Source organism: Sus scrofa, chromosome 14 (genome assembly GCF_000003025.6).
Source record: "Sus scrofa isolate TJ Tabasco breed Duroc chromosome 14, Sscrofa11.1, whole genome shotgun sequence".
NCBI lineage: Eukaryota > Metazoa > Chordata > Mammalia > Artiodactyla > Suidae > Sus > Sus scrofa.
The window spans coordinates 57,252,572-57,270,599 of NC_010456.5; the positions used below are offsets into that span (position 1 = coordinate 57,252,572).

General features: G+C 45.5%; 1 protein-coding gene across 1 annotated transcript in view; it reads right to left on the reverse strand.

Moving 5' to 3' along the window:
• The window catches only part of KCNK1 (potassium two pore domain channel subfamily K member 1), a 51,275-nt gene continuing 48,739 nt past the window's right edge, over positions 15,493–18,028 (reverse strand). The window contains exon 3 of the mRNA XM_001928032.7: positions 15,493–16,412. Coding sequence (XP_001928067.1) covers positions 16,153–16,412 — 260 coding nt within the window. The 3' untranslated portion in view covers positions 15,493–16,152. The remainder of the gene's footprint in view (positions 16,413–18,028) is intronic.

The window sequence follows — 18,028 nt, forward strand, 5'->3', positions numbered from 1 at the left end:
ATATCTGGACAAAACTATAATTCAAAAAGAAACATGCACCCCAAGGTTCATTGCAGCACTAGTCACAAGATATAGAAACAACCTAAATGCCTACCAACAGAGGAATGGATAAAGAAGACATGGTACAGGAGTTCCTGTTGTGTGGCTCAGCTGGTTAAGAACCTGACTAGTATCCATGAGGATGCGGGTTCAATCCCTGGCCTCACTCAGTGGGTTAAGGATCTGGCATTGTCGCAGGCTACAGTGTAGCTCAAGCATGCAGCTCAGATCCCATGTTGCTGTGGTTGTGGTGTAGGCTGGCAGCTGCAACTCTGATTCGATCGCAAACCTGGGAATTTCCAAATGCCTTGGGTGCAGCCCTAAAAAGATGACAACAACAACAACAACAACAAAAGATGTGGCACATATATACAATGGAATACTACTCAGCCATAAAATGAATGAAATAATGCCAATTGTGGTGACATGAATGGACCTAGAGATATCATACTAAGTGAAGATGGTCAGAAAGAGAAAGACAAATACCATATGATATGACTCATGTGTGGAATCTAAAATAGGACGCAAATGAACTTATCCATGAAACGGACTCACAGACGTAGAGAACAGACTTATGGTTGTCAGGGGGAGGGAGGTGGGGATGGGAGAAGGGGGAGTTTGTGGTGAGTAGGAGCAAACCATTACATTTAGAATGGATAAGCAATGAGGTCCTACTCTACAGCACAGGGAACTATATTCAGTCTTTTAGGATAGACCATAATGAAAAAAATATAAAAAAGGATGTATGTGTGTGTATAACTAAGTCACTTTGCTGTATAGCAGAAATTGGCACAACATCGTAAATCAACTATACCTCAATTAAAACAATTTTTAATGTAATATCAGAATGAGGGCGGAGTTCCCGTCGTGGCGCAGTGGTTAACGAATCTGACTAGGAACCATGAGGTTGCGGGTTCGGTCCCTGCCCTTGCTCAGTGGGTTAATGATCCGGCGTTGCCGTGAGCTGTGGTGTAGGTTGCAGACGCGGCTCGGATCCTGCGTTGCTGTGGCTCTGGCGTAGGCCAGTGGCTACAGCTCCGATTGGACCCCTAGCCTGGGAACCTCCATATGCCGCGGGAGCGGCCCAAGAAATGGCAACAACAACAACAACAACAATAATGCCGAGGGAGCGGCCCAAGAAATAGCAACAACAACAACAAAAGACAAAAAAAAAAAAAAAAAAAAAAAAAAGAATGAGGGCAATTAGGTACTGATGATGATGGATCCAGGAAACAAACAAAGCTCCCTACTTTTTTTTAACCTACCCTCCTTGCTCCTGCATTTCTTCTTACAGCTGCATCTCCCTGACACCTACGTGCCCCATGCAGACATACCTCCCTCCTCCCTGCCCTGTGAGGACGAAGAAGGAAGGGTAAAACCTTGGCAGGGACCCAGCATGGGGTATCTGGACAGGCAGCCCCTGGCCATGGAGGTGTGACTTCTCTTGGGGCCCCTAGTGAGCCTTTATCCTCTCACAATTATTGGGACACAAAGTTCACATAAGGAAGACAAATCGGGTGTTCCCACTATGGTTCAGGGGGTTAAGGACCTCATGTTCTCTGTGAAGATGCAGGTTTGATCCCTGGCCTCGCTCAGGGGGTTAAGGATCCAGTTTTGCCATAAGCTGTGACATAGGTGACAGACGCCGTTCAGTTCTAGCGTGTTGCTCTGACTGTGGCATAGGCCGGCAGCTGCAGCTCTGATTCAACCCTGGCCCAGGGACTTCCATATGCCATGGGTGCTGCCATAAAAAGAAAGAAAAAAAAATAGACGAATTGAATGAAGGAAGTTTTGTTGGTCCCAGCCTACAGACAGTGATGCTACTGGCATGGTAGCTGGACTGGTCTCTGAGGTTTTATTGCAGGACACACTTCAGCAACAGCCATCGGGGAACTCTGAGGATCAGGACTTATTGCTCACAAGTCCTGGTGGGTACACAGCATACCTGGGACCTACTCGGTGAGGTCACCGGTAGAGCATGGACCTGGGCTCTGCCTTTGTTAGGATCCAAGGGTGGTGTATCTAAGGCTTCACGGATTCACTCCCTTTTTTTTTTTTTTTTTTTTTTCCCTCTCTTTGTGTCGGCCCTGAGGCATATGGACTTCCTGGGCCAGGGATCAGATCTGAGCCATAGCTGCAGCAATGCCAGATCCTTAACCTGTTATGCCAGGCCAGGGATCAAACCTGGGTGTTAGAGCTGCAGAAACGCCACCAATCCCATTGCACCACTGTGGGAACTCCGGGTCTCCTCTTTATTGACTAATTTAAGGTATACGAGTGGGAATTAGGGTGCCAGAAGGGAGAAGTGGGGTGACGCAAGTGGTCTGTCCTCTGGGTCACCCAGTGCTTCCTGAGAGAGGCAGATTCATGAGTTGGGGGTGGCCTGACATCTTCTCTGGTTGTTCGGTTAGTAGCCCAGTCATCCAGCTAGCAAGGTGTTAATTCAAGATGGATGTGTTTTGAGAGAGAGGCCTCTGTGATCAGAAGCTGCCTGTCAGTACTTCTGATGGAGCTGGAGTAGGATGGTTACATAGGAGGTTGTAGAAGTCCCAGTAGGGGACCACAGATAGAGCGGGAAACCTAGGGCACTTTGAGAGACCACTCTAAGTTCATAATCGCTCAAGCGAGCATCAGAATGTCGTGGAACAAAGCAGGCTTGCTGAACGATAAAACCATAAATAAAAGCACGAGCTATGCCTAGGTCATCATTACGTGAAAGAGAAAATGAAGCCCGCATTCAAGGTCAGCCAGATAATGATCCTTAGGACCAAGGACAGGAGTTTAAGGGAAAGATGACCTTCCAAAATAGGAAACCCTCATTATATGGAAACCTGAGATGATTCCACATATTTTATAGCATCAGTTACCACCCTTCTGCTAATTTGAATAAGCGCCAGGATAGTCCTAGTTTGACCTCATAGATCAAATACTCTTACTGAGGAGCTAGTGATGTAAGCCTGATGTTTCCCTGAAGAAAGAGGAGGAAGGCAGTCTTTTTCCCCTCCCCACTTTCCTTGGATTATAAAAACATAGCCAGCATCTCCTTCCCTACAGACTTGTATCTCTCAAAAGCATCTTATTTTAATAAATCTATTTCTTGCCTATCACTTTGTCTCTCGCTGAATTCCTTCTGCACTGAGACACAAAGAACCTGAACTTCGGTAACTTAATTCAGTGGTTTAATTAGAACCACTCAGACACTAAGTGAATGCTTCTAATTAAAAAACCATGGGTTCAAGTCCCAATCTGGCTTCTGGCAGGGTTCCAGTCAGGGCTGTTTCATTTATATTACAAAAGCAAAGCAGGGGAGGAAAAAAAAAAAAAAAACAAAGCAAGGGAGAGCAGACCAGGAAAGAGCTGCTGGGAGTTTACATCAATGTCAAGAGAGACTAGACAATAGCCCTAATCAAAGCTCCCCATCTCTCCTTTCTTTTTTCACCTGAAACACAAAATCTAAATTCTTTGCCTTCCGGGAACTGTCCTGGTGGCCCTTTGCCCTCAGGCCCTAACTGGCTCTGCTGAAGCTCTTGGACTCCCCACCTGTCTGCCCAGCCATGCTCCAAACTGCGGATGCTGGCCTGGATGGGGGAAGGGCTAGAACGAGGGCAGTGTCCAGCATTCTGTCACTCTTGCTTGCTCCTGGCTCTTATCGAAGCATACATAGCTGATCTATGCTTGGATCGATCCTATTCCTTGCTTACCTACAACCTTTCAGTGGCTTCTCTCAGGACACAGATATCACTCCCTCATTTCATCCCCCGCCCCCACCACAAACACTCTGGCTCTGCCCCTCTGGTCTTAACTCCCTCCCTGCTCTGGCCACACTCGGTCCCCAGCGATCATCATCATGGTCCCTCCCACGGCAGGACCACCAAGCCTGCTGTTCACGATGGCCAGAACCCCCTCCCGTTCCTCTTCACCTGGGTAACTTCTGGTCCTTCTTGAACCCTGAGTCAGTCAAATCTCTCTCTTGGGCTCCCCGAGCTGAATGCATCTTTCTCTCCTAGCGCCGGCACAGGTGCAACTTGAGATCCTGGTCCTAAGTTGACCTCCCTGGGAGAATGGCTCCCATAGTCAGTCTGTTTGTAAGGGGACAGTTGTGAGTGTTTGCACAGGGTGCTCTGCCACCAGGATTGCCCTCGGGAGCCATCTGGAATGAGGCCAGGGAGCTGGGCCTCTGTACCTGGCATTGGTGCCCCAGGATGGCTTCCCTCCAGGAAGGAGGTGTCACCTTGGCAAGGCGGTTTCCTTCTGCAGAGGGACCCAGGGGAGAACCATTAGCGGACAACACTCCAGGTGGTGTCCTCAAGGGGGGGGCCAGGGATGCCCACCGCAGGGTCCACAGCAGCATTTGGGCCATTAGGTCCTTGCCTCTCTTGTCACCATAGTGCAAGCTTCTTGAAAACAGTGGACTTCGGTTTGGCCAGTGCTTAGTGTAGTACTTGGTAAAGCACAGGGTCTCAGTAAGTGCTTGTCAAAGAATGAATGAATGAATCCAGTCTGACCAACCATCCAGGCTTGCCCAGACTGTCCTGGTTTTAGCACTAAAAGTCCTATGTCTCAGGAAAGCCCTCAGTCCCAGGAAAACAGGGGCAAATGGTCACCCTGCCCCTTATATTCTTAAATACTATTTACTGACCCTGAATGGAGTTCGCCAAAACCTGCTCAAATTGCTCCGTCTGTTTGGCAGGGATTGTCTCGAATTCACTACCCTGTTCTCCCTTAGATGAGAGGACAGCCAGATCTTGACATTGATTTAGCTTTTTCTGCTCATGATACATAAGTTCAACCATCAAGCTTCTGGATGCTGACCGACATTGGTACAGCTTAGGCCTTCCCTGCAACCCAACAGGTGTCTCCAGATTCCCAACCTCAGGATTCCCTCGTTCATCCTGTTGCCACTTGAATGCCTTATTCTCTTTCCATTCTTTCCTCATTCACTGAAATCACTATGGTCCTTATGTCCGCAAGGAGGGTACCATTCACCGCCACTAGCAGATGGGGAAACTGAAGTTAACAGTAGCTTGTCCAAGGCCTCACACCCAAAGGACCACACATGTGTGCCCAGGGGCACGACCCACCTTGAATGGCACACCCCAGGTCATGAGGGCTCCATTCTACTGCTGCCTGGCTGTGCTGTGGGCTTGACCTTGGCTTCTTCAGCTCCCCCCACATACCCCATCTTCAATCTCCAAGGTCTAGCTTCCCCACAAAACCTTTCCTACAGTTAAATACACAATGGAGACCCGGCTTGAAAATTCCCATTGAGGCCACCTGAGCAAAACGAAATCCAGTGTATTTCAAGAACATTAGCAAAACTTAGATTATTTCTTGCAGATGCTTCTGATAATCCTAATAGAAACTGAAGTCCTCTTTCTGAAATAAGATGCGAGCATCACTTTTAACCCATCCATTGCCATCTGGAAACACCACTGTAATAACCAAGCATTGTAAAGGCTCGACAGCTTCCTCGTTTTCATTTTAGAAGCCAGCCTGTAACATTACGTCGCTAAGATTCACATGAGTTTGGGGTTTGAAAGAGCCCAATACGTGAACTGTTGATATATGGACAATAAACTCTTACTAAACACTATTTTACTGATTTGGCTTTAAGTTTTGTTTAAGGTTTGTTTTGTGTGTTTCACTGGTTTTTGGACACTGTCCACACCACCCCGTAGGGACTTCTTCCTCCTCCGAGTTCCTTATTTCCTATTTGCAGATCACCAAGTGACATAAGGATTTCAAGACTCTGGGTGGCTAATGGGTATGTGTTTATTCCTGTCCCACCCACCCAAAAAGGTGATTTCCTTGAGAACCTGCATTGTGAATCACTTCTACAATGAAGGGAACTTTTTTCTTTGGCAGGAAAATGCCTAAAATTGGTTTTAATAACAGCAGCTAATAATCATAGCATGTTTGCTACTAAGTGCCAGGCACTGGCAAATCAGAGCTGCAGCTGTGGCCTACGCCACAGCCACAGCAACACTAGATCCCAACCACATCTACGACTTAAACCACAGCTCACAGAAACACCAGATCCTAAAAATACTGAGTGAGGCCAGGGATTGAACCTGCATCCTCATAGAGACTATATCGGGTCCTTAATCTGCTGCACAATGGGAACTCCTGATGGCTTTTCCTTCTTATTGCTCATTGGAAACATCCTCTTCTTGGAATATGCAAGCCCTGCACCTGCAGACAGCCCCAGGAATGGAGCTTCTCTTAGAACTGAACTGAGCTGGGAGCTCCTGACTCAACCCCGCCCAGCCTCTGCTTCTCCAAGGGGCTCCATGTGTGATCTGTGACCACACACACAAAGGACCATAGGACAGTCCAAAAGGTAAGTGTGCAATGAGTCAAATTATTTAGAATTTTTGCACACCCAGAGATTCCATCTATTTTCCAATCTACAAAAGTAACAAATTACTCTTTTGTTTAGTTTTCTGGGTTTTTTTTGTGTTTTTTTTTTTTTGGCTATGCCTGTGGCATATGGAAGTTCCCAGCCAGGCATTGAACCCGAGCCACTGCAGTAACTGGAGCCACAGCAGTAATAATGCTGGATCCTCAACCCACTGCACTGCCAGAGAACTCCTGTTTAGATTTTTATAATTTTGTTAGTATACTGATTTTTAGTCTCTGCTCAAAATACATTTTTTTTTTTTGTCTTTTGTCTTTTTGTCTTTTTTGTTGTTGTTGTTGTTGTTGCTATTTCTTGGGCCGCTCCCGCGGCATATGGAGGTTCCCAGGCTAGGGGTTGAATCGGAGCTGTAGCCACCAGCCTACGCCAGAGGCACAGCAACGCAGGATCCGAGCCGCGTCTGCAACCTACACCACAGCTCACGGCAACGCGGATCGTTAACCCACTGAGCAAGGGCAGGGACCGAACCCGCAACCTCATGGTTCCTAGTCGGATTCGTTAACCACTGCGCCACGACGGGAACTCCTCAAAATACATTTTTTAAATGAAGTAAATCTAGGCTCTCAGATGAATTTGGTAACTTAAATAGATTCCCCCCCTATTTCTATAGTGTCTAACTTACTCAGCAGACTCTTCTTTCTTCCTCTGCCCCCAAGAACAGTATCTTTCTTTGTCCTTAGCTCTTAAGAATAAGCATCAGGAGGCATTCCCATCATCTCAGCGGAAACGAATCTGACTAGTGTCCATAAGGACACAGGTTCAATCCATGGGCTCGCTCAGTGGGTTAAGGATCTGGTGGTGTTGCTGTGAGCTATAGTGTAGGCTGCAAACTCGGCTCAGACCTGGTGCTGCTGTGGCTGTGGTGTAGGCCAGTGACTACAGCTCTGATTCGACCCCTAGCCTGGGAACCTCCATATGCTGTGGGTGTGGCCCCGAAAAAAAGGAAAAGAAAAGAAAAAAAAGAAAAAAGGAGTAAGTATCAGGAAATGGTGCTCACATCCACCTCTTCTCTGTGACTCTCCCTGGCTCTGCGTGGGGGTTCAGCAACCATAAGCTCTCACAGGTGATGCACGAAGAGAAATAAGCACACACCCTTGGAGCACTTTGCGACCCAAGTCAAAAGCTGTGTACCAGGTATTGTGCATCCCACTCATAAAACACCTCTTTTCCTTCTGCCCTCCATCTCCACGTGGAAACTTGAGATTCACAGACCTGAAGTAACAGACATCAGCCTCACTGAAAAACCTTAAGCATCTAGGTTATTTGGCTTTATTCCTGAAGTTCCTCCACAATGATCTGAAACGTGGTCTTGCTGGTATCGCCAGGTTCCCACAGACTGAGCGACGAGGCTTATCCCGATTCTGCAGCTTCTTCCCAGGAGCACAAATACCCCCAGGGACAAGGAGTCAACACCAGGCACTGCTGCTGGGCTCTGCTCCACTCTGTCCTAAGGTGGGAGGCCTTCCTCAGCTCCCAGATTCCAAAAGAGCAGCATGGGGTGGGGGGGAATGACAGCCTGTGACAAGAGGCTGCTGACTATTTTCCCTCATAATGGAGTTCTACCAGATACGGCCCCTGCCATCAATTACCTCAACTGGTAAAATCTAGTGTGATCACGATGAAGGGCTGGGAATAGGCTCAGTCCCAGTTTTAAGGTCACATTGTCCTAAATTCAGTCATCATACTGTGTCCCAGGTGGGTAACACCCGCACAGAGGAAGGCTTTCAAAATACAAGTGAGCACATCAAACCAGGGCACTTCTCCTAAGAATGCAGCGATTCACAGAACAGGAATGAAGCAATGCAGGAGTTTCAGGTAAATTATGCTTATGTCTTTGAGCATCTGTGGACTCATTAGAAAGTGAAATATCTCATGGCTAATGGGCTCTGGGTTTCTGGACACTACTTAGAAATGGAAATTAAGGGCTGGTACATGCAAGAATATATTTATCTATATATATACACACACATATATATTTATTTTTATGTAATATATATACATAATGGAAGCAAAATAATAAAAAATCCTCAAAACTTTTTTCAACTAAAAATAAATATAGATACTTATTTACAGACAATTTTAGCAAGTCTTATTTTCTCATGCAAATAACAACAAGGCTATACCATGTTACCTCATGCTGGAAAGCAAGATGCTTAGTCCAAGTAAATTTCCTGGACAGTGCAAATGATCACTTCAAAAGCAAGCCTCTTAGAGTTCCCTGATAGCTCTCGGGTTGAGGATCCAGCATTATCATTGTTGTGGAGTGGGTTCGAGTCCTGGCCCAGGAACTTCTGCATGCCAAGGGCACTGCCAAAAATAAAGCAAGACTCTTCAAAATGAATTCTAATCATTTGTACGGAAATATGTAGTATTGGCCTATCTCCTTAAACAGAGTATTAAACATGATTTAACACTGTAATGAAAATTGTGTTATTGAAATAATATCACTAAAAATACTGTGTCATCGTGGATGCTATTTGCCCTGTCATGCGAGGGCTCTAGAAGGCAGGTCTTAGTCTGGGTCTGTCCCTCCAGTCAGGCTCCAAGCCGCACTGCTGCTCTTCTTAGTGTGCTTACCAGCTGCTGATGTGACATTTTCAGCCTGGGTGGCAGTGTACTCAGAACCAGAAACCATACTCAGGCAGCCAGGCAAATTTTTGCCCATGTGGAAAATCCGTTTTTGCCACAAGTATTTATACTTTTATAATCATGTCAACCTGATCATGTCCTGACATTTGGCTTAGAATGGATAAAACTCACTATGAATAAGAGAGAAGTTGTTGGAGTTCCCATTGTGGCTCAGAATTAAGAACCCGACTAGGATCCACGAGGACGCAGGTTCGATCCCTGGCCTCGCTCAGTGGGTTAAGGCTCTGGCATTGCCGTGAGCTTTGGTGCAGGTTGCAGACACGGCTCTGATCTGGTGTTGCTGTGGGGTAGGCCTATTCAACCCCTGATTCCAGCCCGGGAACTTTCACGTGCTGTGGGTGCGACCCTAAAAAGAAAAAAGAGAGGAGTTGTCGTGTTCCTGGAGCACATCAACATTACCCCCCCTAAGTCACTAGAAGGGCCAGGAGGAAACTCTTCTTAGAGGTGGAGCACAGGAGGCCAAGGGGATGGCGCAGGCGCCATGGAGGCTTTTACAGCAACGAACAGGCTGCTAAATAAGGCTGCCTAAGCGCTTACATGGTCATTATTGACAACTTGCATCTTGAGACTTTTCTTTTTTCACTGTGCCACCCAAAACCATAACACGGAAAGGGTACTACCGCAGAATCTGTGGCCTCCTGGGTAAGCTCCACGTTCCTTTATTTTCTGTGAGTTGGGAAATCAGAGCAGTCATTTGATTACAACTGTGTACAAAAGAAGCATATGCTCTGAGGAGAGCAGAGGGGGATTATTTGCACTCCCCTGCAAGGCTGGGAAAAATACTTATTTACTTTTGCGTTCTTTACTGCATTTTAGAAAGCTGAGGTGGCCTGGTGGCCCAGATTAGTTAGATAAGTGAGATGTTTGGAATATTGTCTTCTGTAAACAATTCCATGGTTGGCCTCACCCCCAAAAGCTTGGATTACCAAGTTTTCAGAAAGTAAAAATCTTGGAAAAAAATATACCCCTATAGAGAACCTTGTAAACATACTTAAGAGACAGAGCTGAGCTATTACCGGGCATAGTTGAATGAAGTAAATGGTAAATACTGTATTCTTGCCATGTCAGCTTTCTAAGCAAGGTTTGTTTCTAAATTTGCCCAGAAATGACCTGTTTGACCATGTGCACGTTTCTGAAACTACATCCCCCAAGGACTGCCTTCCTGAAAGGAAGATGTCAGGGGTGTCACCGGGCTCCTCAGCATGGAAGCTCTGACAAGGCGAGAAAAATAAGGTATATATATATGTATAGCTGGGTCACTTTGCTGTACAGTGGAAATTGATAGAACATTGTAAACCAACTATAATTTTTAAAATTTTTTTTAAAAAAAGTCACCTAATGGGTGTCATGCCACACAATCAGGAAGTTCTGCCCCCTGAGATCTAAATAAGAGACGGACCATGTCATGATCACCCTCCAATGCACGCCTGTGCCAACCGGTCAGAAGAGCCATCATCAACATCTACAAATACTAAACACTGGAGAGGGGGTGGAGAAAAAAGAACCCTCTTACACTGTTGGTGCAAATGTAGGCTGGTGCAGCCACCGTGGAAAACAGTATGGAGTTTCCTTTAAAAACTACATATAGAACTACCGTATGACTCAGCAATCCCACTCCCGAACGTCTATCCAAAGAAAATTCTAATTCGAAAAGACACATGCACCCCAATGTAAATAGAAAAACTATTTACAACAGCTAAGACATGGAAGCAACCTAAATACCCAACGACAGATGAATGGATAAAGAAGATGTGGTGTGTATACACAATGGAATATTATTCAGCTGCAAGAAAGAATAGAGCCATTTGCAGCAACATGGATGGACCCAGATATTATCATATTAAGTGAAGTAAGTTAGACAAAGACAAATACCATATGAGACCGCTTATATGTGAAATCTAAAATATAACACAAATGAACTTATTTCCAAAACAGAAACTCACAGATACAGAAAACAAAGTTATGGCTACCAAATAGGAAAGGGGGGGGATAAAACAGGAGTTCGGGATTAATATATACGCACTACTATATATAAAGTAGATCTCCAAGAAGGATCCACTGTATGGCAAAGGGAACTACACTCAATATTTTCTAATAACAGGGGAGAGAATCTGAAAAAGTATACACAAACTATATACATCATATAAAACCGAATCAATGTACTGTACAGCTAAAACTAACGTGAGATTGTAAATCAACTATACTTCAATAATAAAAAAAAAGAAATCTTATTCAGAGCAAATATTAGCTGTTTTTAGTAAGAAGCCAGTGTGCTACGGATAATGTTTCAGGTTAGAAATGTTTTGCACTATTTCAGTTATGATGACATCTCCAGATTTGTAAATATCTCCTCATTCATTTCCCAAAAGGCACTTACACTGAGACAGACTTGGACCTGGGACCCTCTGCTTCAGTGCTTGCACCTAGACAAATGTCTCCCCCATCAACAAAATACAAAGAAATTATAAGGAATGAAAAATAACTGTGCATGTGTAGTTGGGGAAAGTTGTGGGCAAGACTCGGAGAGGCTGAAAAGAACCCAACTGCCACTTCTGGAAAGCCTGGAGGAAAAGCAGGGTACTGTGCATGCTCCCTGCACACAGCACCAACAAAGGGGGTGGGCAGACCACCTAAGCCACCCCTCTGACCAGATCTCTGGATCCACCCCTCCCCTCACCCATGGAAGGAATCAGCTCACCCCGCCTCAGGGAGCCAGCAAGGGAATCTGTCACTTGCTTTTGCTCCCTCCTGTGCAGCAGGGACCCTGATAAAGCCTTGCCTGAATTTCTTGTCTGGACTTAATTTTTAATGATTAAGAAAGCCAAGAACTGGTTGGAAACAAGGCTGGTCTGTAGGAAGGATGGGTGGGCATGATTGACTCTTTCCCTGGGCAAGAAAAAGTGGCCTAGTCTTAGGAATCTTATCATTTCCAAACACTTTTTTTCCTGAAGTGACTCATAGATGGAGTCAACTGGGCCAAATTTTATCTGCCCAGTGGGTTTCTTCTTAAGATTTTTCTATAGACTGATGCTCTGGTCTGCTGTCCCTTCGGTTTCGGGGAGGTTGCAAATTCTTAGTCCGAGATACTGTTCTCACCTTGAGTGAACGTGCTGTGCCAAAACCACCAGACCTACTGGCCACGGGTGACTTTAAATTCACACGGCGAACTACAATGATTTCTGTGCTTCTCTGTCCTGAGGCGGTTCTGTGGGCGTCTTAAGAACTCAGTCTAGAATACTTGTGCCCAAGACTTTGATCCTTCAGTTTATACTCTGCTCATGCTCAGATCCTCCTTTCTTCTTCCCCACCCCTCCCCAATCCTCCTCTTTCCTATTCACTTTTGACTCCAATTTTACACCTCCACCTAGAGGGTTCCAGAGACAGTTCTGGTGCAGCCACTGCCTTGCCTCTCACTTCCTCATCCTGCCTCTAGGGGACGCTGCTTCTGCTCTCTGACGGACACAGCTACTCTCTCCCTCAGGACCCCATGGCAGCAACTGTCCCTTGGCCAGTGACAAAAAGGTCTGGGAAAGAGACTCTCCCTTACACTTCTTATCGTGACAGGGTGTGGGTTTCACCAAAACTGCTCCAGTCTTTGAGCTTCATCCTTCACAAGAAAACCAGCAAAACAGGAGTTCCTGGGTGTCTCAGTGGGTTAAGGATTCAGCGCTGTCACTGTGGTTGAGGTTCGACCCCTGGCCCGGGGACTTCTGCATGCAGCGGGGCGAAAACAAAACAAAAAACAGTGTGAAGGGTATTAAGGTTTAGTGTATTCTCTGCAGATTCACAAAAGTTTTGAAAATGAAGTATTGCATTCCAGGGAGTTCCCGTCGTTGCTCAGTGTAAACAAATCTGACTAGCATCCATGAGCACGCAGGTTTAATCCCTGGCCTTGCTCAGTGGGTTAAAGGATCCGGCATTGCTGTGGCTGTGGTGTAGGTCGCAGACACAGCTCGGATCCGTGTTGCTGTGGCTGTAGTGTAGCTGGCAGCTGTAGCTCCAATTCCACCCCTAGCCTGGGAACCTCCATATGCCCCGGGTGTGGCCCTAAAAATACACACAAAAAAAAAATACGAAAAAAAACAAAACAAAAAACGTATTGCACTCCATTGTTCTTTAATGACATTCCTTATTCAGAGTTTTCCCTTTATGCTCATCTTCTGTATTTTGCACTCTGCTCTCCTATTAGAATCAAGCAGTGGTGGCAGTTTCCAGCATTGAATAAAAGGTAATGACACTCAGCAGGCGTAAGCCACCACTTCAATGATTTGTATTCTTCCGCGCCTCTGCGCCACAGGGAGCATCGTGACCACTGTGAACTTTCCCGTCATGTCCAGAAGCACGTCCCTGCTCTCCAAGGCGTTTCTGGTCCATCGCTTAGCCAATTACCAACCCAGCGGGAGGAGTCTCCCACTGTGGAGCCGCAGTCGGCATGGAATGCAGGCAGCTCTGTGTTTATAGGCAGCACAACCCAGATCAGAGGAACGGAACGACACGTTTGAAGCTACACCTCGCGAAGGATCCACTGATAAATTTCGCATCACAAGAGCTATGGAGCGGGACGCGGGGCCATGGAGTCCATGTAATTCCTTCTCCTGTTGTTCCTTCTCTTGTTGCTCTCAGACAAGATGAGCAAGGGATTTTATACAATACAGAAGGGTTCTTGAGTTCCCCTCGTGGCGCAGTGGTTAACGAATCCGACTAGAAACCATGAGGTTGAGGGTTCGATTCCTGGCCTTGCTCAGTGGGTTAAGGATCCCGTGTTGCGGTGAGCTGTGGAGTAGGTCGCAGACGTGGCTCGGATCCGCGTTGCTGTGGCTGTGGTGTAGGCCAGCAGCTATAGCTCCTATTAGACCCCTAGCCTGGGAACCTCCATATGCCATGGGAACGGCCCTAGAAAAGGCAAAAAAAGACCAAAAAAAAAAAAAAAAAAAAAAGAGGATACAACATTTTAAGGCTCTTTGAAAACAGGAGTTCCCTGGTTGCTTAATGGGTTAAGGATCCAGGGTTGTCACTGCAGTGCCTCAGGGGTCAATCCCTGGTCCAGGAACTTCTGCATGCAGCAGGTGCAGCCAAAACCAGAACAAACAAAACCCATCAAAAACAGCATGAGGTTATTAAAGTTTAGTGTATTCTCTGAAGATTCACAAGTTTTGAAAGTGAGCAGGGGAGTTCCCATCGTGGCGCAGTGGTTAACGAATCCGACTAGGAACCATGAGGTTGCGGGTTCGATCCCTGCCCTTGCTCAGTGGGTTAACGATCCGGCGTTGCCGTGAGCTGTGGTGTAGGTTGCAGACGCGACTCGGATCCCGCGTTGCTGTGGCTCTGGTGTAGGCTGGCGGCTACAGCTCCGATTAGACCCCTAGCCTGGGAACCTCCATATGCCGCGGGAGCGGCCCAAGAAATAGCAACAACAAAAAAGACAAAAGACAAAAAAAAAAAAAAAAAAAAAAGAAAGTGAGCAGGGCAGGGCTGGTAGCGCCCAAGGGGCACAGCACCGAAGTGGTTGGGGAGGCTTCCTAGAGCCCTGAGGATGCTGTCCTTGTTTGGCTCACTGGGGTGCGGTGCCAGGAGGGTGGATTTTTACCCACACCTCAAGCCTTCCCCATGGAGGTGGGACTTCGTTAGTGGGTCACTGAGTATGAGTTATCCTGAGAGGTCTAATTTTCTCTTTTAAAATTCCTAGAATGGAATTGCCTGGTGGCTCAGCAGGTTGGATCCCTGACCTGGGAATTTTCACATGCCACAGGTGCAGACAAAAATAAAATTCCAATTATGTCCTGTGTATAGCATTTAAATACTGCCTTTATGGTTTCTGTAAAGGAGTGCATATATATTTTATACGTGGAGGAAGACCTCTTGATATATTAAAGTATAAGATTGCAACAAGCTAATTTTTTTTTTTTTCATTTCACTTAATTTAAAACTCTCAGACTAATATGACAATCTGTTCTGTGGCTTCTGTGTTCTGGATCCATGCTTTAGTACTAAGTGACTGCAAATCACAAAGCATTGTCTTTCTTTTTCCCCCCTTTTTTAGCCAAGCCCCTCAGCATATGGAAGTTCCTGGGCCAGCCAGGGATCGAATCCAAGCTGCATCTGTGACCTACTTACACTGTAGCTTCAGCACTGGATCCTTAATCCATTGCCCCAGGCCAGGGATCAAACCACAGACATTAACCCACTGCGCCACAACAGGAATGCCCACAGCGTACTTTCAAAACAAAATAGCTTAACCTTTTTTTTCCTCCACAAGATCGCAATCTTCATTGCTTGTTTGTCTCCAGAGAAAATGCCTACAAACTTTTTAGACATCTGAGATCATACTATTGCAAGAAGGTAGAAACATTTATCACAGCAGAGTACTGAACTCATTCACTCAGAAGTGTAATATTACCCTTAATTTATTGCAGCAACGTTTGATTCTTCAGTATAAAGTGAAATCAAAAGGGAAAATCTCTACAATCTTGGGTGAAGAAGAATGCTGGGATCTAGTGACCTAAACTGATAAACAGGATATAAACATATTTATACTTTATATGTACAGTTAATGGTTATCTATTTGTTATAAATAAGAAGTTTAACTTAGAGTCTACAAAAATAATGATTTGGGGCACATGCAAACCAGTACACTTAAACTTATTTATAAAACACATCTCTATGCCTTTTTTTTTTTTGCTTTTAGATATAAATGTTGCCATTTAACCATCAGCTAAATGATTTAAATGCAAATCCCAAAGTCCCTAAGTAAAAGTAGAAAATCTGCTTCTATCCACAGTGGGATGCTGCTTCAAAGATTCTTCACCTATTAGTAAAGTTGCAATAATTTTGTCACATATGAAATACGGGTACATATGCCATTTCCTCAGATTTTAGACAGCCTTCTGGAGTAAAAGCTTCCTTTGTTCCATTTTACAAAAAAAATGTTGCAAACAGTAGCTATTTATTAAAATATCACCTTGGTTTTTACAATCTCATAAAAATGAACAAAACAAAGCCTCTTCCCACTGGCCCTGCACCCGGGGACAGCGCTGCAGAGCCGAAGCCTACTGGCTTGTGGCGCCATCAGTCAAGGCAGGTGCCGAGGGGGCCACAAAAGGCTCGTTCTGCTTCTGCTCCTCCTTGGTGCCGGCAGCTGGGTCCGTGATGGAGGAGAAGGACAGCTGGTCATGCTCGATGATGTGTACCTGGTCCTCGTCCTTGTCCTTCTTCACGTAGAACATTTTCCTGAATTTTTTCAGCTCGTGGAGCTCACAGAAGGTTTCCAGGACCACCAGCATGGCGATGAGGCCAAGGAGCAGGTAACCTGTGGGAGAAAAATGACAGCATCTCCGTGGGACAGAGTCAGGCCACCACCTGTCTGTGGCCCCTGTCAGTGTCATAGCCACTTTTCTAATTTCTAGGGATGTTTTGAATTCCATGGCTTGAAGAGGGACAGAGAAAAATGGAGAATCTGGGGGACGCAGAATAACAGGGGGCCATGCTGGGGGTGGGGAATAAAAGTGGGGCTGATGGGGGATTGTTAGAGAGAGGTAGTAACTATTCTCACCCAAGGGCGACCTCCCCCTGACTGTGTGATCAGCACCCCTTAAAAAACCAGTGACATTTCAGAAGAGGTGGGGGGGTCTTTTGTTTTCTGCTTTTAATTTTAAAGCTGCAGTTGCAATCTAATGCCATAGCTGTGGCAATGCCAGATCCTTTAATCCATTGCATTGGGCCAGGGATTGAGCCCACACCTCCACATCGACCTGAGCCACTGCAGTTGGATTCTTAGTCCACTATGCTACCGTAGGAACTCCAGTTTTGGGGTTATTTTTGGCCATGTCTGCAGCATGTGGAAGTTCGCAGGCCAAGGGATTGAACCTGCACCACAGCAGTGACCTGAGCTGCTGCGGTGACGATGCCAGATCCTTAACCCACTGTGCCACAAGGGAACTCCCAAAAGAGTTTTTGATGTATAATGAGGCCTTGGAACAAAGCTTGGAACCCTTTTCAGGACTCAATCATTTTATCATGATTCCACAAGAGTACAGCTTTTAGCAATTGAAATTACAGTTTAAGCTAGAGGAACATTCCTTTAAGAATGGGCATGGGTATTAACAAGGTCTCTATATGTGGTTTTTCACACTTCCACCGAGATCTAGCAGCAAACTCAGCTTTCCATAATGTGACATGTCATTTTGGGGGCACAAGAACCATTCATCGAATAATTCTACCAGCTTTTTACTCCCAAATAAAACATAAGCTGTAGCTTCAGGTAACATGCTGTTCCTTGGAGTCAGTAATGGATGGCAACATGTTTAAAATCAGTCTTCAGGAATTCCTGTTGTAGCGCAGTGGAAACGAATCCAACTAGTATCCATGATGATACAGGTTGGATCCCTGGCCTCTATCAGTGGGTTGGTGATTACAGCATTGCCATGAGCTGTGGTGTAGGCCGGCAGCTGCAGCTCCAATTCAACCCCTAGCCTGGGAACTTCCATATGCCATGGGTGTGGCCCTAAAAAGCAAAAAATAAAAAAAATTTCTAAAAACAAAAATTAAAAAAAAAAATCAGTCTTCAGAAAAAAAAATCATTAGGAAAAGGAACAAAAATGTGAAAATGAAAACTCTCAGAATAACAAAAATCCCAATTTCATTTCCTAGTAGTAAAATGCTTGAGGAAGATTTTTAGAAAACAGAATGAACCAAGGAAGCCAGAATTGGCAGCATATAATAGGAACAAAGAGGCTGATTGTCCTAAGAATGCCAAGTGACAGTTCTAATATCTTTAGAATTTAGCTATTAGGATCTGATAATAATATACCATATTTTAGAAACAGCAGTGACATTGTTAGACTAACTAGCAAGCCTCCTCCTTTTTCCATTATCCACGATTTAGTCAGACTCTAGCGTGCTGACAAAAACCCCCCTGGAGTTTCA